We start from the raw sequence: 24,083 nt of genomic DNA on the forward strand, positions 1-24,083 counted from the left end.
GCAAGTACCTAATTTTGGCATCACCTATAACCATAGTCTTAATTAGCAAAGCCTACATCATCATTGTTTTAGCTAGTAAACCTAATAACTATAATCAGGATTCATATCATTTATTGTGCTACATTAATTCCACATGCCAAGTATATCAAATAAAAATCAAAGGAAAGTTAAAACCAATTTTGGTGGATTGTCGGCAGCTTGGAATGTTATAATTTCAATTTATCAAAATTGAAAAACTTTTGGGAAATTTGATGGCCATAGAAAGGGAAGTAGAAAGTAGAGAAGCCTGAGAAACATTTATTGACTTGGTCATGTGTGTCTCCCTACAGGTACACTCATACCACTATGCAACATTATTAGTCCCGTCTGTTCGCGTGATTCATACATACCAACTTCGTCTATAAAAGCTCATCGCCCACACCCATTCCATCACCTTCAAACCCAATATTCTACCATCACAATCCTCTCTCAAAACCAATAAAGCCACCAATATGGTTTCAGAGAGGAACCAATCTAAGCACGTATGCGTGATCGGGGCGGGGCCATCGGGGCTGGTGGCGGCCAGGGAGCTAAGAAAAGAGGGCCACAGTGTGGTGGTGATAGAGCAAAACCATGATATTGGAGGGCAGTGGCTGTATGAACCCAAAGTGGAGGGTGAGGAGGCTTTAGGGAAGAGTACATTTTTAAAGGTCCATAGCAGCATCTATGACTCTCTGAGGCTGTTTTCTCCTAGAGAAATCATGGGGTTCAGTGATTTTCCATTTGTTGTAAAGAAAGGTAGGGACATGAGGAGATTTCCAGGGCACAGGGAGCTTCTCTTGTACCTGCAAGACTTTTGTGAATGGTTTGGGCTCAGGGAGATGATAAGGTTCAAAACTAGAGTAGAGTATGTGGGGATGTTGGATTCTGATCAAGTTGGCAGAGATTTGAAGTGGGTTGTGAAAAGCAGGGACATGGAGTCTGAAAAGGTGGTGGAGGAGGTGTTTGACGCAGTGGTTGTGGCAACTGGCCACTACTCCAAGCCTAGGTTGCCTTCCATTAAAGGTACGTCAAGACACTGTTGGAGAAGCATCAATGGCTTCCCTTCTTTTTCTCCTTCTTTCTTCAGATCTGTTCTCTTAACAATATTTTTGTTTATTTTGTTATCAAGGAATGGATGTCTGGAAAAGGAAACAAATGCATAGCCACATCTACAGGGATCCTGAGCCATTCCGCAAAGAGGTATTAATGCAAAAACACATTAATTTTATAAACTTTTCTTGGATTTTCAGGGGATGAAACTCTGTTTTCTAATCTAACAAGACTATCAACCTGCATCAAGATCTCTTTCATTTATTCTAAGTATCATTGTCTGGGTAATTTGTTTCAACTTTGACCATCAGGTCTTTCAGGAAAAAATAACAATATGTTTCATGTAGGAATGATTTGTACTGATAGCTACCACACTTTACTGTAACTCTCTCATCTTTCAGGTGGTGGTGGTTGTTGGAAATTCATTGAGTGGGCAAGACATCTCTATGGAACTTGTGGATGTGGCCAAAGAAATCCATTTAAGTGCCAAATCTCTTGAAATTTCGGAGGGTCTAGCTAAAGTCATTTCCAAACACGACAGCTTGCACCTGCATCTAGAGGTACCCCTTTACCACCTACCAAAATTTTGAGTATGTTGGGCCATGGCAACTTAAAAACATATATATCCAATTGCAGATTGAATCCCTTCATGAAGATGGACGAGTGGTATTTGTAGATGGGTCTTGGGTCATGGCAGACACCATCATATACTGCACCGGGTAATGCAAATGAAATTCATAATAATTCAGGCCTAAATTTCCTAATAATAACGTGGAATGAACCATGTGCAGGTATTCATATGCCTTCCCATTTCTTGACACCAAAGGAATAGTAGGAGTGGATGATGACAGAGTAGGCCCATTGTATGAGCACACCTTCCCTCCATCCCTCGCACCCTCTCTATCTTTTGTGGGCATTCCCAGAAAGGTGAAAAAAAAAAAATCCCCATTATATTTTTTTAGAATATTCCCTATTGATGAATATCACAAAGAGCAATGTTTATTATATGTGATGCAGCTCATAGGGTTCCCTTTCTTTGAATCACAAGCAATATGGATAGCTCAGCTACTGTCTGGGAAAAGAACATTACCATCATTCCATGACATGATGCAATCCATTAAAGACTTCTATCACTCCAGAGAGATTGCTGGCGTCCCAAAACACAATACTCACGATCTTGCCAATTTTGAGGTAAAAATAAGCTTTGCCCATTGCATAAACATATGTAAATGTTGCATATAATTTTTAACCAACTGAAGCCTAGCTCTATGATCTGGTACTTGGTTTAACAACACTGCTTCTTCTTCTTCTTCTTCTTCTTCTTCTTTTTTGATTGCAGTACTGTGATAAATATGGAGATAATGTTGGGTTCCCGCACTTGGAAGAATGGAGGAAAGAGCTATGCATATCGGCCATAGTAAAGGCCGAGGTGGACTTGGAGGGTTACAGGGATGCTTGGGACGACGTCGAGCTGCTGCAAGTGGCTCTTCAAAGCCCTCATTTCACTCAATTCCCTCGATCTCCTTGATCCATCTCAACATTTGACCACATGATTTCATTCTGTTCTATATTTCATTTGCTTGGTGAGGCATTGTTTATTTAGCATTAGGGAAGTACTTTTTTTTTTTTTTTTTTGGCTTTCCAAAATTAAATTACAAAATTACTTTCAATAAATAGCCAAAAAAGTAAAAAGTACTTCCAAAATGATAATGAAAACAAAAACTAATAAATAATAGCCTTAGCTTGCAAGCTTCAGACCCTTTTTTTCTTTTTTAGATTTAATTTTTATGCATTATTGAAGAAAAGTGAGACCACTTTTTCATGTTTGGTATGTGTTATATATGAAAAGTTGATTTATGATGCAGATTTTGTAATCAAGTTGGAATTTAATTTTGTGATTAGGCAAGAAAAGTAAGGTTGGTACATGATTTTTGGCTTTTTCTGCAATATTGCTTGGTCAAACATACTTTAGTTGTAAAGATAAATGACAAATGATTAGATTTCCATCTTCCAATTGAATTAAAATCCTTGTCATGGGTGGATGTTTTATGTATGGAAAGTCAGGTTCATTTTACATGTCTTTTAAAAAGGTTTATATATATATAATCTAAGATGTCGGACCGATGCCTATTGAATATCAAATTTGGACCAATGAAAGGGTCGTAAAATTTTGGTTGTTGAATGATTGTACAAATATATGATATTAAGGCCTATTTAAATGAGATTAAGATACAAGGAATAAGTTTAAGATACAAAGGATGAGATTAAGATACAAACTTATGGCATTTTATATGTGGTACAAATGAAGATTAATTACCTTATTTAATTAGAAAAAAAATGATGAAATCAAGCTTGAATTTCATAGGTTAATTCAATTAGTTGTGGTTATTTTTATAATGCAATTAAAAACAAATGTGTTCAAGGAAGATGATATTTGGTGTGATTGATTTTAAGCCCGACTTAAGAAAAATTAGCAAAGATATTAATCAAATTTAAAGTTAAATTAATAAACTTTTAGGTTATGTTTGGTTCCTGGAAAATTCGAGGGAAAATGTGAGAGAAAAAAATAGAGAGGGAAAAACGGAAGAAAAGAAAAAATAAAAGAAAATAAAAATTAGATTCAAAATTATTTTTATATATTTCTTCAAACTCATAACACTTAGTTTCATCTATTATATAAAGATTAAATAATTTTAATTATATTTAATTTTCTTTAAAAAATTTGTGGTGACACCAAACATGAGAAAACCATTTTCTTTAGCATTTTTTTCTTTTCTTAATATTTTTCAAGAACCAAACATAGCCTTAGGGATTTAACAAATATAAGAGTTTGTTTGATTATGTTATTAAAAAACAGTTTTCTCATTTAAAAATAGAAAATTGTTTTTTAAATTTCATAATAATGTATCATCGTTGTTCTCTATATTAGTTTTTAATAAACAAAGTAAAACAGATAATAGTTTTTAGAGAATAAGTAAAAATTATTTTTCACTATTTTTTTACAAACATGGAGAAATTAAAAAAAAACCATAAAAAACAAATAAAATTAAATATGATATTATTTTTCTTTTCTTTCCATGATATGATACTAATATCGAAAATCTTTAGATATGATTTTCTTTAAAATACTTGTGTTTTTCTAATTTTTTTAAAAGAAAAAAATTCTAAATAAAACTATATTTGATACATAAAATTTATTGATTTTTTTTTAAAATAATTTAAAACTGAAATTTTGATTTAATTAGTGCTTGAAACTCATAGAAGTTGACAATATTAGAAAACCATAAACCAAAATTATATTAAATGACTTGGTTGGTTTATTTTTTATGCATATCATATTTTTACAATTTTTTTTATTAGGCAAATAAACTCCAAAACAAACAAGATTTAGTGAGGTTGATTCACAAACAAGTCTAATAACTTTTAAAAATAACTTTAAAACTCAAATAATAATTCAATTAATGCTAAACATTTTATAGAAAAAATTGGTTTAGAACAACTTTATTACTTCCCTTCTACTTAGAATCGTAATTTTTCAATTTTTTTTTTCACTAGACAAATAAACTCAAAATTAAACAAAATTTTATGTGTTTGATTCATTAATGAGTCTAATAATTTTTAAAAATAATTTTAAGCTCAAAATGTGAATACATTAATACCAAAAATTTATTGATAAAAATTGGTTACTAATTATTCTATTATTTCTTTCTACACATGATTATATTTTATAAATTTTCTCGCTAGAGAAATAAATCTAAAATCAAGCGATCATTTATAGAATTCAAAAAATATATTTCATCATAATAAAAAAAGAAAAAAATATTAAAACTGATATATTATGAGTTATGATTTTACTATTTCTCCTAAACAACTATGATTTAAAATTTTTTTGAGTAAGTAAAAAAATTATAAATTAAGTGATACATAATTAATAATTTAAATCTTTAATAAACTTTTTAATTTATAAGAATATTCAAAATAAAAAATCACTCAAATTAATTACAAATTAAGTCAAAACATTTCAAAATTTTGTGTTTATAATTAAGTACTAAATATACGTTTGAAATAAAAAAAACTTGACTGATTAACATGTTAACAAAATTAAAATTATTGGTTATTTATTTTAAATAAAATATTAATTTAAATTGCTATTATCCATTTTAAAATGGAGTCCACGTCATCGGCCATCTGTGCTGCCTACCTGCCTGTGATGAGGCAGCAGATGTACAATTATTGTGCCACTTGCTGCCACGTAGTGTTGAGTTTGGAAGAAAACATGTGGATTTGAGTTTCATAATGGAAGAAGGGTATTTTTGCAATTAAATATTGATTGTTAAACATCTTCATGCCTAAAACATGTGGCACCTGTTAGCTTTTTGAGTGGAATAAATTAAGTAGAATTGGCCGATTATGGGATTTGATCTGACTAGACATTTCAAGTCAGGTTAAAAGAAGAGATTCGAATGAGATTTGATCGCATGTAAATTAATTAAAAATTCAGACAGAATGAGAAAATTAATAAGTCTTATATGCAATCAGAGCGGGTGAATTGTTGTGGACTGTCGGTTTTGGCATGTTGAAAGAGACTGCAAGAGAACTGGGATGTCCATATATTGTCGTGATTCATTCAGATGGCATTCACCGACGATATTCCATCAATGGCTACCAGTATGGTTCCGGAGAGAATTCAATCCAAGCATGTATGCGTGATCGGCGCTGGACCGTCAGGGCTGGTGGCCGCGAGGGAGCTAAGAAAAGAGGGTCACAGTGTGGTGGTGATGGAGCAAAACCATGATATTGGAGGGCAGTGGCTGTATGAACCCAAAGTGGAGGGCGAGGATGCTTTAGGGAAGAGTACATTTTTGAAGGTCCATAGCAGCGTCTATGAATCTCTGAGGCTGTTCTCTCCTAGAGAAATAATGGGGTTCAGTGATTTTCCATTTGTTGTAAAGAAAGGTAGGGACATGAGGAGATTTCCAGGGCACAGGGAGCTTCTCTTGTACCTGCAGGACTTTTGTGAATGGTTTGGGCTCAGGGAGATGATGAGGTTCAAGACAAGGGTAGAGTATGTGGGGATGCTGGATTCTGATCAAGTTGGCAGAGATTTGAAGTGGGTTGTGGAAAGCAGAGACATGGAGTCTGAAAAGGTGTCGGAGGAGGTGTTCGACGCGGTGGTGGTGGCAACCGGTCACTATTCTAAGCCTAGATTGCCTTCCATTAAAGGTATGCAAATCCTCTCTCACTCCCAACAGGATAATTTCTTTCTGGCTCGAATCCTGTCAAGAAGCTGACTCTTGAAGAAGAGGTATCACGGGGCAGTTTTTTTTTCTTGGGACCAGTTTTGTTGACCATTTTGTTTGTCTTTTGCTGTCAAGGAATGGATGTATGGAAACGAAAGCAAATGCATAGTCACATCTACAGGGTTCCTGAGCCATTTCGCCATGAGGTATATGTACAGGATACAAGGTTTCCAATGTATGGTGCTTAGGTTAATAGATGTAAATCTCTCATTGCATGCAGGTGGTGGTGATAGTTGGAAACTCACATAGTGGAGAGGACGTATCCATAGGGCTTGTGGAAGTGGCAAAAGAAATACATCTGAGTTTCAAATCTCTTGATCTTTCTGAAGGTCTCTCTAAATTCATCGCCAAGCATCACAACTTGCACCTTCATTTGCAGGTACCCCATTTCTCAACAGGCTTTTTCCACAAATAATGTTGTCTTTTTTTTTTTTCTTTTTCTTTTTTAAATTTATAATATTCCCTTCTCCCAAATTTATTTTTAAAAACTATGATCAGATTTTGGAGGAACCTTTAAAACGGTCTCATGTTTTATTAACTTAAATCCAACTCTTAGCCCGAGTTAAAAAAAAAAAAAACAAATTTAGTACAAAAATAATTCATTATATTAACATTAAAGGGTTATATTTAAAAAAATAAAATGAAATTTTACATGTTTTTAAAACTAAATTTATTTTTAAAAGATGGATTCAATATAAAAATATTAACATATCATTTTAAAAGATAAATTCACTGTCAAGTTTAACTTTTTCTTAAAGGTTGAATTAAATATTTTTAAATTGAATTCCTTCTTTTAAAAGGTACACTGCATGTTCCTGTTCCACGTGATTATTATTATTATTTTTCATAAAATTCTCATTATTTTTATTTATTTTCCTTTTCTCGATAAGTTTCATTCAAAACAAACACTTTTAAAATTTTAAAAAATCAATATTTTTTGAAAAACACGAGTGTTTCTTCGAAAAACACTTTTTGAAACTCGTTTCGAAATATTCCGGGCCATGACACTTTATTTGATTGGCACGATTAAAAATGTTATGAATTGCAGATTGAATCCCTTCATGAAGATGGACGAGTGGTATTTGTAGATGGCTCTTGGGTCATGGCAGACACCATCATATACTGCACTGGGTAATTGCAAACAATCATACACTTTGATATAAAATTATAGACCTTCATTGCATATTAATTTGCATGGAGATAATCATATACATTATTACTAGTAGTAATTTCACATGGATTGAGTACTGTGTAGATATTCATATTCCTTCCCATTTCTGGACACCAAAGGAATAGTAGTAGTGGATGATAACAGAGTAGGACCATTGTATGAGCACACCTTCCCTCCATTGCTAGCTCCTTCTCTATCTTTTGTCGGCATTCCTCGCAAGGTAAAAAACAGGAGACAAATTTTAAAGGATTGGTTCTTACTAGCTATGAATATTGTTTTGGTCTTTGAAGGTTGGTTCTGTGATGTAGATCATAGCGTGCCCTTTCTTTGAATCGCAAGCAATATGGATAGCTCAGCTGCTGTCTGGGAAAAAAACACTACCCTCATTCCAAGACATGATGCACTCCATTGAAGACTTCTATCGATCAAGAGAGATTGCTGGCATCCCAAAGCGTTACACTCACGAGCTTGCCGATTTTGAGGTAAACATACAGTTATTACCCATGGGATGAAATATATATTCTCTGGTTATTCAACTACATGGGAACGCACTCAAAGTGAATTATTTCAGTATGTTTACTTGTTCCTCAAATTTTCCCCTCGAAACAGTTTATGTAAATGTTGCTTTTGATTGCAGTACTGTGATAAATATGGAGACAATGTTGGGTTCCCACACTTGGAAGAATGGAGGAAAGGGCTATGCATATCGGCCGTGCTAAAGGCCATGGCCAACTTGGAGACTTTTCGTGATTCTGGGGATGAAGATGAGCTGCTGCAAGTGGCTCTTCAAAGCCCTCATTTCACTCAATTTCCTGTGTCTCCATCTCAACATTTTACTACATGATTTCATTATAATCTTCCAATTCAACTTAAAATCGGTTTGAAGTTGATGTGTTTGTTGGTCAGACTAAATCTTATTTAATGTCTTAGTATTTGTAAGGAAATAAATAGAATAAAAAATTGTTTAATTAAGAAATGTATTAATAATATAGAATGTTTGGAGATTAAATTTTCTTAGTGGTGTTTTAAAGTATGGATTTAAAAATTGTTGTGAATCATCTTTTAATACAATTTGTACGTATCTTATTTTGTTATATTATTCCCTTGTTGAGGCATTGTTTATTCAGCATTAGGAAGGGTTTTTTTTTTTTTTTTTTTCCCAAAAGTAATTTAGAAATTTGTTTTAAAAGGCCCTAGAAAAGTTTTTTTAAAAATTCCAAAGAGATGATATGAAATAAAAAAAATGTTGAATATTAAATGATGGTTGATACTTGGAGTTTGTTCTACAATATATATATATATTTTTTAAAAACATATTTAATGTTGAAAAATCACTTAGAGTGTTTTTTGAAGAAATATTTTTACACATAAATTTTTTAAAAACAAGTCAAATAAAAATATTATTAAACGCACTTTTAATTTTGATTTGAAAAACGTTTACTATATGTACCATTCAAGATAAGAAAGACTCATTTAGAGAGTATTTGATAAATCAATTTAATGATCTAAGTCGAACAATGTTTTCTACATGTCTTTTTGTGTACTTCATGACTCAGATGCATGGTGGGTGGGTAATGGAAAATGATTGAATTTTTTAAATTCAAATAAATTTTTTTATTGAATTTTGAAAGAGAAAGAAAAAGGATATAAAAGTTTTACAACATCATTCAACTATCTCCCAGTAATCTTCACTTTTAAGTGCTTTCATAAGTTCAAAGAAGATTATTCAACCATCTCTTAATAATCTTCTAGCTTTTCTTAAGTTTAAGGACCTTCATAAATTCAAAGAAGATTTTCAAGACGAAAGAACCAAGATGAAGTTTGATTGATAAGAACGAAACCAATTAAGAGCATGTAATAATTGCTCTTAAATCAAAATCAACTTAAGAAACAGAACAAAAAGACTTATATGTCAAGGTGGATATGGTGGGATAAGACAATACCCAAATTCATTCTAAACCCAATCTAGGTTTCAAAAAAAATAAAATAAAACCCACCCTAAGCCGTTTATTTTTATCCTAAATCTAACCTATTAGGGATGAAATATGATATGTACTTGGATAAACCTGCCTCATTACCATCCTTCATCTATTGAGGTATGTTACTAAATTACTATAAATTATTAAAAATCATTAGTTTAAATTATTTAATTAGTTTAATTTTAATATTAAATTTATATTTAATTTAATTTAAATTAATTGTATATACTTTATTATTAATTAATTTGAATTATATGTCTAGTTCACTATTTTAATTTTATTCAATTTATTTACTTAGAGATAATTGTTTGATTAGTTCAGTTAAAGTATTAGTTTAATATTTAATTTAATATGTTTGTATAGATGTTGAGAAAATTTAAATATAAAAACATGCTTAATCCAAAAAGCTCACATTTGAATATTTTAGGTATGAGTGATTAAAAAAATATAAAAGAAGAAAGAGTTCATGTTATTTTATTTTCTTTTTACGATTTTTTTATTATTTTCTTTCTTTTTTATTTTTCTTTTATTTAAAAAAATATGAAAACAACTTTTACTGATTATTTTTTTATTAAACTGTTTCCAAAAAACAAGAAAAACATTAGAAAGTTTTAAAAATAAGTTTTCTTAAACCGTTTTTTTTTTCATTAAATCGTTTCCAAATGATAATAATAATGAAACAACGTTATAATTTTTTGTTTTGTTTAAAACAAAAAATTATTTTAAAAAACAAACTCTATGTCACAGCATGTTTTGCATGGGACCCAAAATGTGAGATTATAATAGTCATTAATTGGGTTTAAATGCGAGATTATAATAATTGTTAATAAGGTTTGAAGGTTGTGACACTATTTAACAACTTTGGATATCAAATTATTAAATTTTAATTATAAGGGGACCAAATATGAAAAGCCTTAAAAATGGAGGGACAAAGCATATTTAACCGTATAAATTATGTATAAAAATTATATGACAATTACTGTATTTTTGTCGTGTTAATCAAATGATATGATTATGTGAGTATGATGTATGTAAAGTAGAAGTGGGTGTAGGTTCCATTAGGCTCATTTTGGGATGATGGAAGCATTCTTCATGTCAAGATAGAAGAAGAGATTGAAATGAGATTTGACTTTCCATTTTATTATTTCCACCTCATAATAAATGCTATTTTGACAAGTAAGTATTTGATTGTTCCAAGTAGAAACTTGGAGAGTACCAATCATTAAAGATGAAAAGGAGAATGAGATATTGAAGATGAAACTTTATGGGGAGGGTTATCGAAGAGTGTTGGTGGCTTAATGAATCCCAAAAAGGTTGTATGATTTTGTTAGAATACAATTGTACCTCTTATGCATTTTTTTTTATAACCACTTGAGTAAGTTAGGTTAGGAAAGTGGGTGGAGACAAGCTTTATAATAGGTGAAACATGACAACTCTTATATATATATTATAAGACCAAAAAGAACTATTTGTAACTTAACACAATTCCTAAAAGAAATTCAAAAAACCAAAAATACCTATTGCTGAAAATCTCACATTGCTAACAATAACATCAACAACTTCATCCTCAACCATAATTGGATCATTATCACCAAACTCTCAATATCAATCTCTGTCACTTCCATCACTGAATCAAGCCTTAATTGTGAGATTTGATTGATTGAACTATCTTTTGTGGAAAACACAACTGTTGAATGTCATCATCACAAATGACCTTGAATTCCTTGTTGATGGCCTTCATCGATGTCCTTTCGTGATGCTTGAAGATTGTAGTACAACAAACCCAAAATTTACTCTTTGGAGGCGTTAAAATAGCTTGCTTATGACTTGGATCTACTCTTCTCTCACAAAAAGTGTAATGTTTCAAATTGTTGGGATAAATGCAACTCATGAAATATGGATTGCACTTGAACGAAACTTCTCAACTGTATCAAAGGCTGGAATTATGCAATTGAGATTGCAACTTCAAACTGCAAAGAAAGGTAGACAATCAATGTTGAAATATCTGTTCAATATCAAGAAGATTGCTGATAATCTCTCTGCAATGAAGAATATGTTACCAAACAAGATCATATTCTATATATTCTTGGAGGTTTGGGTTATGAATACAATTCATTTGTTATGTCTATCACTTCTCGCACAGATGCACCCAATCTTGATTATATCAATAGTCTCATGTTGGCTTATGAAAGTCTCTTGGAGCAACAAATATCAATAGAAAAGATCTCTTTCATTCAGACAAATATGGCAAATGTTTAGAACAATTTTAACAAAAATAAAATAAAATAAAATAAAATAAAAAATTAGAAGTCATATCAAAACAACTCTCATGGCAATTCTGGTCGCCCACAATACACCAAGCAAGATTCAATTAACAATTTTGGTAATTTTGGACAAAAGCGAGGCGACAGAGGCCCTAATAAAAATTTCTCCAATCAAACGGGACATTCTAGTGGCAAAGCTATGTTAAGGCCTCATTTCCAAAATTCTAATAGTATTTCCATGAACAATAATGTTGAGTGTGTGGCAAATTCAGTCATATTGCACTGAATTGTTATCATCGATTTGATCATAATTACCAAGCTACTTAGTCCAATCCTACTACTTACTTCACTAACTTCGCAACTCTATCTATACTTGGTGATGTTGTGTGGTACATGGATTTTGGAGCTACTCATCATCTAACCCCTAAACCTACGAATCTACAGAACTCTAATCCATTTGTGGGTCTAGATAAGGTTGCTATTGGAAATGGTAAAGAACTTCCCATTCTAAATATTGGCTCAACTTCTTTACAATCTAATTCTTGTTCTTTTCACTTTCACAATGTTCTTCATTTTCCTTGATTTCCACCAATTTAATTAGTATTCAAAAATTCTATGCTGATAATAATGTTTTCCTTGAGTTTCATACATCATTTTTTGTGGTGAAAGACCTGTCTTTGAAGAAGGTTCTTCTTTAAGGACCACTAATCATGGTCTTTACAAGTTTCCACAAAAAAGTCTCCAGAGTAGTACTACCAACTCCAGAGTATCTTACTTTTCTTCCAATGTAACTTCTCTTCCCATTAATAATGCATTGTTGTGGCACAATAGGTTAGGTTACCTTGCTTTGCCTATTGTAAATAAAGTACTTAGTGCTTCTTCTTTATCGGTAGTACGTTCTTGTGATTTTTGTGTCTCATATCAATTGGCTAAGAGCCATAGACTTTCTTTTCTTCAATCGACTTCTCATGTAATAAAACCATTTGAATTAGTGCACTCGAATCTTTGGGGACTTTCACCTATTAACTCAGTTAATGGAGTTGAATATTTTCTACTTGTCATTGATGATTGCACTCGCTTTTCTTGGATGTATCTTTTAAATTCCAAATATGAGACTACCAAATACTTTCTTCAATTCAAAACAATAGTTGAAACTCAGTTCAACACTAAAATCCTCACTTTTCAATCTGATTGGGGAGGAGAATATTGTCCTATCTCTACTCTCTTGTCTCACTTGGGTATTCTTCATCATCTCTCCTATCATTCAAATCCTATACAAAATGGAAGAGGTGAATATAAAAATAGACATATGGTTAAGGTTGGCCTAAGCCTTCTTGCTCATGCTTTTATGCCTCTTAAGTACCAACCTTATGCCTTTCAATTTTCTATGTATCTCATCAATTTTTTGCCCACATCTCTCTTAGCTTCAAAAATCTCATTTTGAACATTTATATCATTGATTGCCAAATTACCCCACTATTTGTGTCTTTGGTTTCTTTTGCTTTCCTTTAATTAGACCTTTTAACTCTCATAAATTACAAATGCATTCCACTCATTGTTATTTTCTCGACTTAAGTTCCAAATTATTTGTCTTGATATCAACACTAGTAGGATATACTGTTGAGATATTAGGAATGTTTAGATATTAGGAAAGTTGAGATATTATGAATATTGAGATATTAGGAAAGTTGAGATATTATGAATATTGAGATATTAGGAATATTAAGATATTAGGAATATTGAGATATTAGGAAAGTTGAGATATTAGGATATTAGTTGTTATTTCCTTATATCATTCTTTCATTGTATCATTCTTTCCCATTCTTAGAATGGCGATCACTCTCTATATATACTCTGTATATGAACGAATGAAAAATATGAATGAAAAACTATCATTTATCAATTTGAACATGGTATCAGAGCCATGAAACTGAAATCATGGATATTTTGTCGCTATGATAGTCCGACAGCGATCAACCATCCTAAGACAAGCCCTAATATTGATAAGTCAACCTTAAAATGTACTCACTGCAATAAGACTGATCCCACCAGTCTGGATATCCCACAATTTCAAAGCAACGACTCTTGGTATGACAAGGAAAAAAATGAAGAACCGAGGGTTTGAACCATGGACCTTTAGATCATGTTTAGGTTATCAACACTTTGTTATTAATGATAATAATCGTGATAAATGGAAGAAGGATTTCAAGAAAACCTCGACTGCAACTGTTGCCGAAATAAAAACAAAGGCTAATGTTGCTGAAAAAGCCTCTGCATTGGTAGCCGCTACAGATCATGGTGGTAAGTTTCTAAATACTTTTACACCTGTTATTAATAGTGCATGGATAATTGATTCTGATGCTACAGATCATATGACTTTTGATTCTAGACAGGTTTCATTCCTTAGACCTTCCTCACAAAAAATTGTTTCCACAGCCAATGGTAACACAACCCCAGTCATTGGGGAAGGATCCTTAACTCTTACTGATACTTTGAATTTGAATTCTGTTTTAGTTGTTCCATCTCTAGATTACAATCTTTTGTCAGTTTCTCAAATTACTGCAACCTTATCTTGTATTGTCATTTTTTGGCCTGAATTTTGTGTGATTAAGGACATTCAAACAAGACAGACGATTGGTTGTGGTATTAAGCGAGGAAAACTTTATTACTTGGACTTGCAGTCAAAGGATTCAAATAAGTTGCAACAAGCCTTGATGGCAGATGGATCTGAGGAAGAGAAGAAAAAGTTTAAAATTTGGTTGTGGCATCGACGTCTGGGACATGCTTCCTTTGGTTATTTAAAAAAATTGTTTCCTAGTTTGTTTGCAAAGAATGATATATCTGGTTTCCGTTGTGATATTTGTGAATTGGCTAAAAGTCATCGTGCTTCGTTTCCGTTAATTTTGAATAAAAGTCTACTTCCTTTTATGGTTATACATTCTGATGTTTGAGGCCCATCCAAAGTCCCAACTTTGAGTGGCTCACGTTGGTTTGTTACTTTATTGATGATTGTACCAGAATGACATTGTTATGCTTGATGAAGACCAAAGATGAAGTGAACTTGTTGTTTCAAAATTTTCATAAAATGATTGAAACTCAGTACAATGCAAAGGTTCGGGTTTTGCGTAGTGATAATGGTGGAGAATATCAGAGTTCTGATATTCAAAAGTATTTGGAAGAACATGACATCATTCATCAGACTACTTGTTCCAATACACCCCAGCAAAATGGAGTCGCTGAACGGAAAAATCGGCACTTGTTAGAGGTTGTTCGTGCTTCCTTGATAGCAGCAAAAATACCGATATCTTATTGGGGAGAAGTAATCACATCTGCCACATACTTGATCAATCGGGTACCTTCTAGCCCAATTAACTTCCAAACACCTCTTCAAGCTCTTACTAATGCCATAGTTGCCCCAACCGTCCCAAATCTACCTCATCGTGTTTTTGGTTGCATGACATTTGTGCATCTACACAAACACCAACGCACCAAGTTAACTTCTCATGCATTGCAATGTGTGTTTGTTGGATATGCAGTGCACAAAAAGGGATATCGATGTTACCATCCTCCAACTCGACGAATGTTTATTACAATGGATGTGGTGTTTCATGAAGATTCAATGTATTTTTCATCTGAGTCTGAACTTCAGAGAGAGTACCATAAGGAAATTCAGACTCTTGATTATGATTATCATATCTATGAGGAGGATGAATCTGGACAATCTGAACTAGTGAACCAGGAAGCGGGTGAGTTGGATATGAGTGGTCAACAATTTGGGTCCGAAGATGTCTTCACTGAAATACCAAACCAATCGTCGTCTGCTGAGGGTGTTCTTAATTTGGAACCTGATCCATTCATAAAACGGTTACCACACCGTCATAATAGAGGTATTCCTAAACCCACATATGAACCTGAATTGTCTACCAAAGTCAAATATCTCATGAGCAACTATGTGTCTAACCATCGTTTGTCTGAATCAAATAAGTCATTTGTAAATCAATTATCTACTGTAGCTATTCCTAACAGTGTGCAGGAAGCCTTAACTGATCCAAGGTGGAAAGCAGCCATGAATGAAGAGATGAAATCATTGCAGAAGAATGAAACATGGGAACTCGTAGAATGTCCACCAGGAAAGAAGCCAATTGGGTGTCGTTGGATCTATACTATGAAGTACAAGGCAGATGGTAGTATTGAACGATTTAAAGCAAGACTGGTAGCAAAAGGGTACACTCAAACTTATGGAATTGACTACACAGAGACATTTGCACCTGTAGCTAAGATCAACACAATTCAAGTATTACTATCTTTAGTTGCAAACCTAGATTGGCCATTACAACAGTTCGATGTGAAAAATGTATTTCTACATGGCGAGTTATCTGAAGAAGTATACATGGATCTTCCACCAGGATGCATGGTGTCAGAAAAGTAATGTCAGAAGGTGTGCAAATTGAAGAAGTCATTGTATGGGTTGAAGCAATCCCCGAGAGCTTGGTTTGGAAGGTTCATAAAGTCAATGAGAGCTTTTGGCTATCGTCAAAGTAATTCAAATCACACTTTATTCCTGAAAAAGCAACATGGTAAGATTACGACACTCATCGTATATGTAGATGACATGGTAGTTATAGGAAATGATCCTGAAGAAAGAAAAGCTCTACAAAATTATTTATCTAGAGAATTCGAAATGAAAGATCTAGGTCCTCTGAAATACTTTCTTGGGATTGAAGTTTCTTGATCAAGTGAAGGAATTTTTCTGTCTCAAAGAAAGTATGTCTTAGATCTTTTACAGGAGACTGGAATGTCGGGATGTCAACCTGTTAATACACCAATAGAAGAAGGTCTGAAATTGTGTGTTGAGCCTAATCAAGTATCAACCGATAAGGGAAGATACCAGAGACTTGTGGGGATATTAATGTATTTAGCTCATACAAGACCAGATCTTGCTTATGCATTGAGTGTAGTGAGTCAATACATGCATAATCCTAGAGAACAACATATGAATGCAGTTATGCGTATTTTGAGGTATTTGAAGAATGCTCCTGGGAAGGGAATTTTGTTCGCTAAAAATGTTGATCATCAGAGTATAGAAGTATATACTGATGCTGATTGGGCCGGTGCAGTGGATGATAGGTGATCTACATCTGGTTACTTTACCTTTGTAGGTGGTAATCTTGTGACGTGGAAAAGTAAGAAGCAGAATGTCGTCACCCGTTCAAGTGCAGAAGCGGAATTTAGAGGTATGGCTCTAGGACTTTGTGAGGCATTATGGCTAAGACTCCTCTTACAGGATTTGGGTTACCTATCTAGGCAACCAATCCAATTGTTTTGTGACAATAAAGCCGCATGTGACATTGCTCATAATCCAGTACAACATGATCATACAAAGCATGTCGAGGTGGATAGATTCTTCATTAAAGAAAAGTTGGATGATAAGATTGTGGAATTGCCTAAGATTCGATCAGAAAATCAATTGGCCGATATCCTCACCAAAGCTGTCTTAAGTCAAGTGTTCTCAAAATTTTTAGACAAGTTGGACATGTGTGACATCTATGCACCAACTTGAGGGGGAGTGTTGAGATATTAGGAATGTTTAGATATTATGAAAGTTGAGATATTATGAATATTAAGATATTAGGAATATTGAGATATTAGGATATTAGTTGTTATTTCCTTATATCATTCTTTCCTTGTATCATTCTTTCCCATTCTTAGAATGGCGATCACCCTCTATATATACTCTGTATATGAACGAATGAAAAATATGAATGAAAAACTATCATTTATCAATTTGAACATATACATCTTTCATCATGTCATATTCCATGAATTTGATTTCTTTTTTGCTTCATCCTCATCATCTCATTCTCAATTCACTCATGTACATTCAACTTTACCCTTAATTTTTCCATTTGATGCTTCTTCTTGTGCTACATCTGTTGCACCTCTTTTATCTATAAATCTCCCATCAGTTTCAGCAATTCATTCTTCAATTGATAACCCTCCTAAGTTACCAATTGTTCCAGCTCCATTACATCACTCTCCTAGCAATCATCATCCTATGCTTACTTGTTCAAAAACTGGTCATTCTAAACCCAAGCTATTTTTGGCTCATTTTTCTACTACCACTATACCATCTTCTTACAAAGAAGCTGCCAATATTTCTTCATGGCAAGATGTTATGCACTGTGAGTTTCATACTCTTTTAAAGAATAATACATAGGCTTTGGTCTCCTCACCTCCTAGTGTGAATATAATTGGGTCAAAGTGGGTTTATCAGTTAAAATATTGTCCTGATGGTTCCATTGACAAGTACAAAGCTCATCTTGTTGCAAAGGGCTTTTATCAAACCTATAAACTTGACTATTTTGAGACATTTAGCTTATTGCCAAACCTACCACTATACAAATTGTTCTGACTTTAGCACTCAACATAGGATGGGTCTTAAAGCAACTAGATGTTCATAATGTTTTCTTGAATGGTGACCTAAATGAGGTTGTTTACATGTCCCAACCCCCTGGTTTTGTGAGTCCCAACTTTCCCAAGCATGTTTACAAACTTAACAATGCTTTGTACAGACTCAAGTAGGCACCTTGTGCTTTACTACAATGGGGCTTTCACTCATTCTTCCATGTTTATTTACATTAGTAGCAAAGACATGATTGTTTTTCTAGTGTACGTGGATGACATCATAGTTACTAATAATAATTCCTCTCAAATCCAACAACTTATTTCTCATCTGGATTCATGTTTTTCATTAAAGGATTTGGGTGATTTAAGTTACTTCTTGGGGCTTGAAGTAACCAAGTCTGGATCTCATCTTCATCTGTGTCAGCATTACATTTCTGGCTTGTTAACTAAAGCTTAAATGGTTGATTCGAAACCATGTGCTACTCCTATGGCCTATGGACTGGTGCTTTCCATTAAATATGACACTTTTTCTCAATCCTACTTCATACAGAAGCCTTGTTAAAGCTTTATAATATTGTACTATTACTCGTCCTGAGATTTCCTTTGTTGTCAATAAACTATGTCAATTCATGCATGCTCCTACTTACACTGATTGGTAGGCCGTTAAACGACTTCTTCGATATCTTAAAGGCTCTTCACTCTATGGTTTTACACTTTCTACAACATCTTCTTTGAATTTTTTTGCTTATTCTGATGCAGATTGGGCTAGTTGTCTCAATGACCGCAAACGTACTGGGGGCTATTGTGTCTTCTTTGGCAATAACTTAGTCTCTTGGTCCATTAACAAACAAAAGGTAGTCTCTCAGTCCAACATTGAATCTGAATACTGAGCTATTGCAAACGTTACTTCTGAATTGGTTTGGATCCAATTCCTTATTCGTGAGCTCAAGGTTCCATTATTTCACACTTCAGTTATATTATGTGACAATTTAAGTACTACCTACTTGGCTGTGAACCCTGTTCTACAAAAAAAAGAAAATATCGCAATATGTATATATCGTGTATCGAAGGGTGCCGCGAAATTTAGGGAGAAATCTTAAAATATCGACGATATCTCACGATATATCAGGGATTTGAACCCCAAACCAAAAGGTTTGACATTCAACCCATTTACCGTCTGGGCAAATTTGTCCTTGCTATATAATACGCACTAAACATATATAGTTAAACTCATTATATAAAGAAAATATTAAAAGAATATTTTAAAGAGCAAATTAATTATAATTATTTTATAATTAAATGCAAAATTTTCTTTTAATTGATTACCAAAAATATAAAAATTATATAATTTTATTCATAGTGTTTTTAATATCCTTAATAATTAATTAAATATTAAAAATTATACATATATCATAATTTATTTTATATTGTTTAATACAATTGAATTAAATGGATCATAATTTTAATATTAATATATATTTAAAATTAGACATATTATAATCAAATATCATAATATTAGATGTAATTTAATAATAAATGTACACTTAAAAAATTCATATTTTATTGATGCATATGATATTATTATCAAATATGATAAATCATATTATAAATATATTAAATTATTTAATAAAACAACTTAAAAATATCATTATACTTCTAATTATATTTTTATGAAGTTTTTCTTATATTTTTATAAATTTTGATCAATTTCAGGCTTATCGATATTTTTTTTTCAAAATATTTATCGATATATCTCCGATATATCCGTAAAATCGAAATACCGATATATTCGTGTTATCGATATTTTCATCTTTGGTTCTACATTCTCGTACCAAACATGTGGAAATTGATTTCCATTTTGTGCGTGATCGAGTACTTCAACGAACATTGGCAATCCAATTTGTGTCCTCTACTCATCAATTAGTAGATGCTATGATCAAACCTCTACCTACTCAACGATTTTTAAGTCTTCGTTCCAAGCTCTCAGTTCTTCCTCGACCTTCAGCTTGTGGGGATGTTAGAATACAACTGTACCTCTTGTGCATTTTGTTATAGCCACTTGAGTAAGTTTGGAAAGTGGGTGGAGACAAGCTTTCTAATAGGTGAAACATGGCAACTCTTATTATATATATTAAACCAAAAAGAGCTATTTGAAACCGAATACAGTTCTTAGAAATTCAAAAGACCAAAAACACCTTTACTCTTTTCTCTCTGCTTTTTCTTTTCTCTGTTGTTTCAGATTAGATAAGAAATTTAAGGTAGAAAATTCCAAAAATCATAACTCATAAGCCTTTCACCCACAACCATTTTCTGGGTACCTAAGAAACCAGCATTCTACCTCTGCAATCCTCCATCACTGGCCACCAATATGCTTTCAGAGAGGAAGCAATCCAAATACGTATGCGTGATCGGGGCTGGTCCGTCGGGGCTGGTGACCACGAGGGAGCTAAGGAAGGAGGGACACTGTGTGGTGATGATGGAGCAGAACCATGATGTTGGAGGGCAGTGGCTATATGACCCTAACGTTGAGGGCGAGGACCCTTTGGGGAGGAGTAAATTTTTGAAGGTCCATAGTAGCATCTATGCTTCTCTGAGGCTGGCTAGTCCTAGAGAGATCGTGGGGTTCAGTGATTTTCCATTTGTGGTGAAGAAAGGTAGGGACACGAGGAGGTTTCCTGGGCACAGGGAACTTCTATGGTACCTTAAGGACTTTTGTGAATGGTTTGGGCTGAGGGAGACGATAAGGTTCAATACTAAGGTGGAGTATGTGGGGATGTTGGATTCTGATGAAGTAGGTGGAGGTTTGAAGTGGGTTGTGAGGAGCAGAGACGTCAAGTCTGAAAAGGCGGTGGAGGAGGTGTTTGATGCTGTGGTTGTGGCCACAGGCCAGTACTCTCACCCTAGGTTGCCTTCCATTAAAGGTATGTCAAAGTCTCTTTCTCAATATCCTCTCTTCTCAAATGGGCTAAACAAAAAGTTCCTGATTTTAGCAATGTTTTCTAAATTGGATTCATCATTCAACCCGAAAAGTTTTCAGTTCACGATTCATATTATAAATATATATTTTCATATAAAAATAGAACTAAATTGCTCTGTTGATTCATAAATCAATTTTTCAATTTTATAAAACTTTTATATCATGGTATCTCTAATTATTCCATAAAATTTTAGGCTGAAGGCTTACATCAGAAAATAAACAATTGGGTGAAAATTTTGTTGTCTAGGAATGGAAGCATGGAAGAGGAAGCAAATGCATAGTCACATCTACAGGGTCCCTCACCCATTTCACAATGAGGTAATTCAAAACCTCTTCTTGGGATTTTCTACCAACAACATCAATCTGCATCAACATCTCAAAACTTTGCATTATAGTTCCACAACTTTAACTTTTTTTTTTTTTAATACTTATTGAGAAAGCTTTTGATACATATCAAAAGGTACCACCAATCTAGTGGTGCCATGTACTCTTTTTCAAGTATCATGATTTGTACCTTTATTCGATGGTGTAGATTTTATCGTACATATTCAACTGTCCAAATTTCTTATTCAGAAAATACCATTATGGCATCAAAGCATTTTCCTTGTATTATATGTAACATTCATACTCCTCACAGGTAGTGGTGGTTGTAGGAAATGCAGCGAGTGGACAGGACATATCCATAGAGCTTGTGGATGTGGCAAAAGAAATCCATCTAAGTGCCAAATCTCTTGATATTTCTGAGGGTCTATCTAGAATTATTTCCAAACACCACAACTTGCATCTTCATCTGCAGGTACTACCCCTTTACCATCTACCTTGGGCCATGCCACCTTCTAAGTTTTCACCATTACAAATGTTGCGAATTGCAGATTGAATCCCTTCATGAAGATGGACGAGTAGTATTTGTAGATGGGTCTTGGGTCGTGGCAGACACTATCATATACTGTACCGGGTAATGCAAATGAAAATTCATAATAATTCAAGCCTAAATGCAGGCCATGATTGAGCTCAAAGCCTCAAACTACTGCAGGTATTCATATTCCTTCCCATTTCTTGACACCAAAGGAATAGTAGCAGTGGATGATGACAGAGTAGGCCCATTGTATGAGCATACCTTCCCTCCCTCCCTTGCACCCTCCCTATCTTTTGTGGGCATTCCCAGGAAGGTAAAAAAATGAAAAAAAAATAAAAATCCCAGTTTTAATATATCTATTTCAATTCCATTATATTGTTGATTATGTGATGTAGATCCTAGGTTTCCCTTTCTTTGAATCACAAGCAATGTGGATAGCTCAGCTGCTGTCTGGGAGAAAAATATTACCATCATTCCATGATATGATGCGGTCCATTGAAGACTTCTATCAGTCAAGAGATGCCGCTGGCATTCCAAAGCATCATACTCACGATATTGCAGATTTTGAGGTAAAGATTATTTCAGCATGTATACTTCTCCTGTAAATTTTTCCTCTAAAGAACCAAGGTTCTTCAAAATCAAAAGTGATTGATTCATTAATTAATTCTAAGAACGATGCTTGCTTTCCATTGCAGTACTTTGATAAATATGGAGACAATGTTGGGTTCCCACACACGGAAGAATGGAGGAAGAAGCTACTCTTATCAACCGTAGGAAATGCCCAAGTCAACTTGGAGACTTACCGTGATTCTTGGTATGATCATGAGCTGTTGCAAGTGGTTCTTCAGAGCCCTCTTTTCACTCAATCCCTTCAATCCCCATCTCAGCATCTTACCGTATGATTATATTACAGTTATCCAATTTGATCCAAATCATTTTCCATAGTTCAAAGGTAAGATGTAAGAGGAGGAAGGTTGACTGAACAAGATGAAATGGGTTGGAAAATGCTACCATATGAACCTACTTAGGGTAATGAATCTAAAATAAAATATCTTTGACATAACAATTAAGTCTTCAAGTTTTAATTAACAAACTCCTCAAACAAGATAATCAGCTAAAAATTGAAATAAAAGTATCCCCGCATCAAATTACTCTAAATCCATAAAATGATTAAGAATCCCATTTTAATCCTAGTGTTTAGAGCTTGAAGGAGGTTTAAGAAAAGGAGTGAGCTCAATAATCCGATAAGGAATAATGTAAACCTTGATCGAGTAGATGTTATTAAATTAAAAATTGAGGTATCATCTTGTAAGATTTGAATCTTGTAAATAATTAACATGTTTTATATTCATATGCTAACATTTAGAAAACTTTCTATATATATATATATATATATATATATATATATTTTGCTGACCCATAATAAACTTAATTTGTGCATTTTTACAAATACACCTTCAAAAAGTTGTTCATGAACATTTGTTAAATTTGGAAAAATTTTCAAATTGCCTATATATCAAATAATATGCCGAGTCACTCTTTAGGTTTTCAACTTAATGCTACTTTTTTTTTTTTTTTTTTTTGCTTTAAATTTTGTTAATAGTATATGTATATTTTCATCTTACAAGTATATCATTCGGGTTACATAATTTAAACTCATGTGAACTAAAAGCTTTATTATTGGTACATTAGGTTTAAGATTGACAAATTTGTTCTATTCATTACGATATTATTTACTTTTTATGATTTTTTTCTCCATTTCTTTTATTTTAAAAAATGTGAAAACAACTCTTACTCTTTTTTTTTTTTTTTACTAAATTATTTCCTAAAAACAAAAGTGAAACAACATTAGAAATTTTTAAAACTAAGTTTTCTAAAATTGTTCTTTTTTTTATTAAATCGTTTCCAAATAACAATAATGAAACAAAATTATAATTTTTTAAAAATAATTATTTTGTTTAAAATGAAATTTTTTAAAAAAAACAAACAAACAAACAAACTCTATCGCACGCTATATTTGCATGAGACCAAAAATGTCAAATTATAATAGTCATTAATTG

At 33.1% G+C, this 24,083-nt stretch overlaps 3 protein-coding genes across 3 annotated transcripts; all 3 read left to right on the plus strand.

Annotated features, from left to right (window-relative positions):
- Positions 1-452: 452 nt before the first annotated feature.
- Positions 453-3,090, plus strand: LOC117904899 (flavin-containing monooxygenase FMO GS-OX-like 9). The gene is made up of 7 exons (XM_034817711.1): positions 453-1,044; positions 1,151-1,221; positions 1,473-1,631; positions 1,708-1,790; positions 1,863-1,998; positions 2,089-2,262; positions 2,411-3,090. The coding sequence occupies exons 1-7, from the start codon at positions 492-494 to the stop codon at positions 2,597-2,599; spliced, it is 1,365 nt and encodes a 454-aa protein (XP_034673602.1). The 5' UTR covers positions 453-491; the 3' UTR covers positions 2,600-3,090.
- Positions 3,091-5,638: 2,548 nt separating this feature from the next.
- On the plus strand, positions 5,639-8,510 carry LOC117904303 (flavin-containing monooxygenase FMO GS-OX-like 8). The gene is made up of 7 exons (XM_034816843.1): positions 5,639-6,294; positions 6,447-6,517; positions 6,592-6,750; positions 7,420-7,502; positions 7,627-7,762; positions 7,851-8,024; positions 8,180-8,510. The coding sequence occupies exons 1-7, from the start codon at positions 5,703-5,705 to the stop codon at positions 8,384-8,386; spliced, it is 1,422 nt and encodes a 473-aa protein (XP_034672734.1). The 5' UTR covers positions 5,639-5,702; the 3' UTR covers positions 8,387-8,510.
- An 11,941-nt stretch (positions 8,511-20,451) lies between these two features.
- LOC117904304 (flavin-containing monooxygenase FMO GS-OX-like 9) lies at positions 20,452-23,089 on the plus strand. The gene is made up of 7 exons (XM_034816844.1): positions 20,452-21,111; positions 21,415-21,485; positions 21,805-21,963; positions 22,040-22,122; positions 22,201-22,336; positions 22,419-22,592; positions 22,719-23,089. Exons 1-7 carry the CDS (start codon positions 20,559-20,561, stop codon positions 22,923-22,925), a joined length of 1,383 nt encoding a protein of 460 aa, XP_034672735.1. The 5' UTR covers positions 20,452-20,558; the 3' UTR covers positions 22,926-23,089.
- The last annotated feature ends 994 nt before the right edge of the window (positions 23,090-24,083 follow it).

Source organism: Vitis riparia, chromosome 17 (assembly GCF_004353265.1).
Source record: "Vitis riparia cultivar Riparia Gloire de Montpellier isolate 1030 chromosome 17, EGFV_Vit.rip_1.0, whole genome shotgun sequence".
NCBI lineage: Eukaryota > Viridiplantae > Streptophyta > Magnoliopsida > Vitales > Vitaceae > Vitis > Vitis riparia.

Coding starts and splice junctions, on each gene's coding strand:
- LOC117904899 (XM_034817711.1), top strand. CDS start 492: ATGGTTTCAGAGAGGAACCAATCTAAGCACGTATGCGTGATCGGGGCG. Junction 1,045..1,150: donor TAGGTTGCCTTCCATTAAAG/GTACGTCAAGAC, acceptor TTTGTTATCAAG/GAATGGATGTCTGGAAAAGG. Junction 1,999..2,088: donor TTGTGGGCATTCCCAGAAAG/GTGAAAAAAAAA, acceptor TATGTGATGCAG/CTCATAGGGTTCCCTTTCTT.
- LOC117904303 (XM_034816843.1), top strand. CDS start 5,703: ATGGCATTCACCGACGATATTCCATCAATGGCTACCAGTATGGTTCCG. Junction 6,751..7,419: donor ACTTGCACCTTCATTTGCAG/GTACCCCATTTC, acceptor TATGAATTGCAG/ATTGAATCCCTTCATGAAGA. Junction 7,503..7,626: donor ACCATCATATACTGCACTGG/GTAATTGCAAAC, acceptor AGTACTGTGTAG/ATATTCATATTCCTTCCCAT.
- LOC117904304 (XM_034816844.1), top strand. CDS start 20,559: ATGCTTTCAGAGAGGAAGCAATCCAAATACGTATGCGTGATCGGGGCT. Junction 21,486..21,804: donor CTCACCCATTTCACAATGAG/GTAATTCAAAAC, acceptor TACTCCTCACAG/GTAGTGGTGGTTGTAGGAAA. Junction 22,123..22,200: donor ACTATCATATACTGTACCGG/GTAATGCAAATG, acceptor AAACTACTGCAG/GTATTCATATTCCTTCCCAT.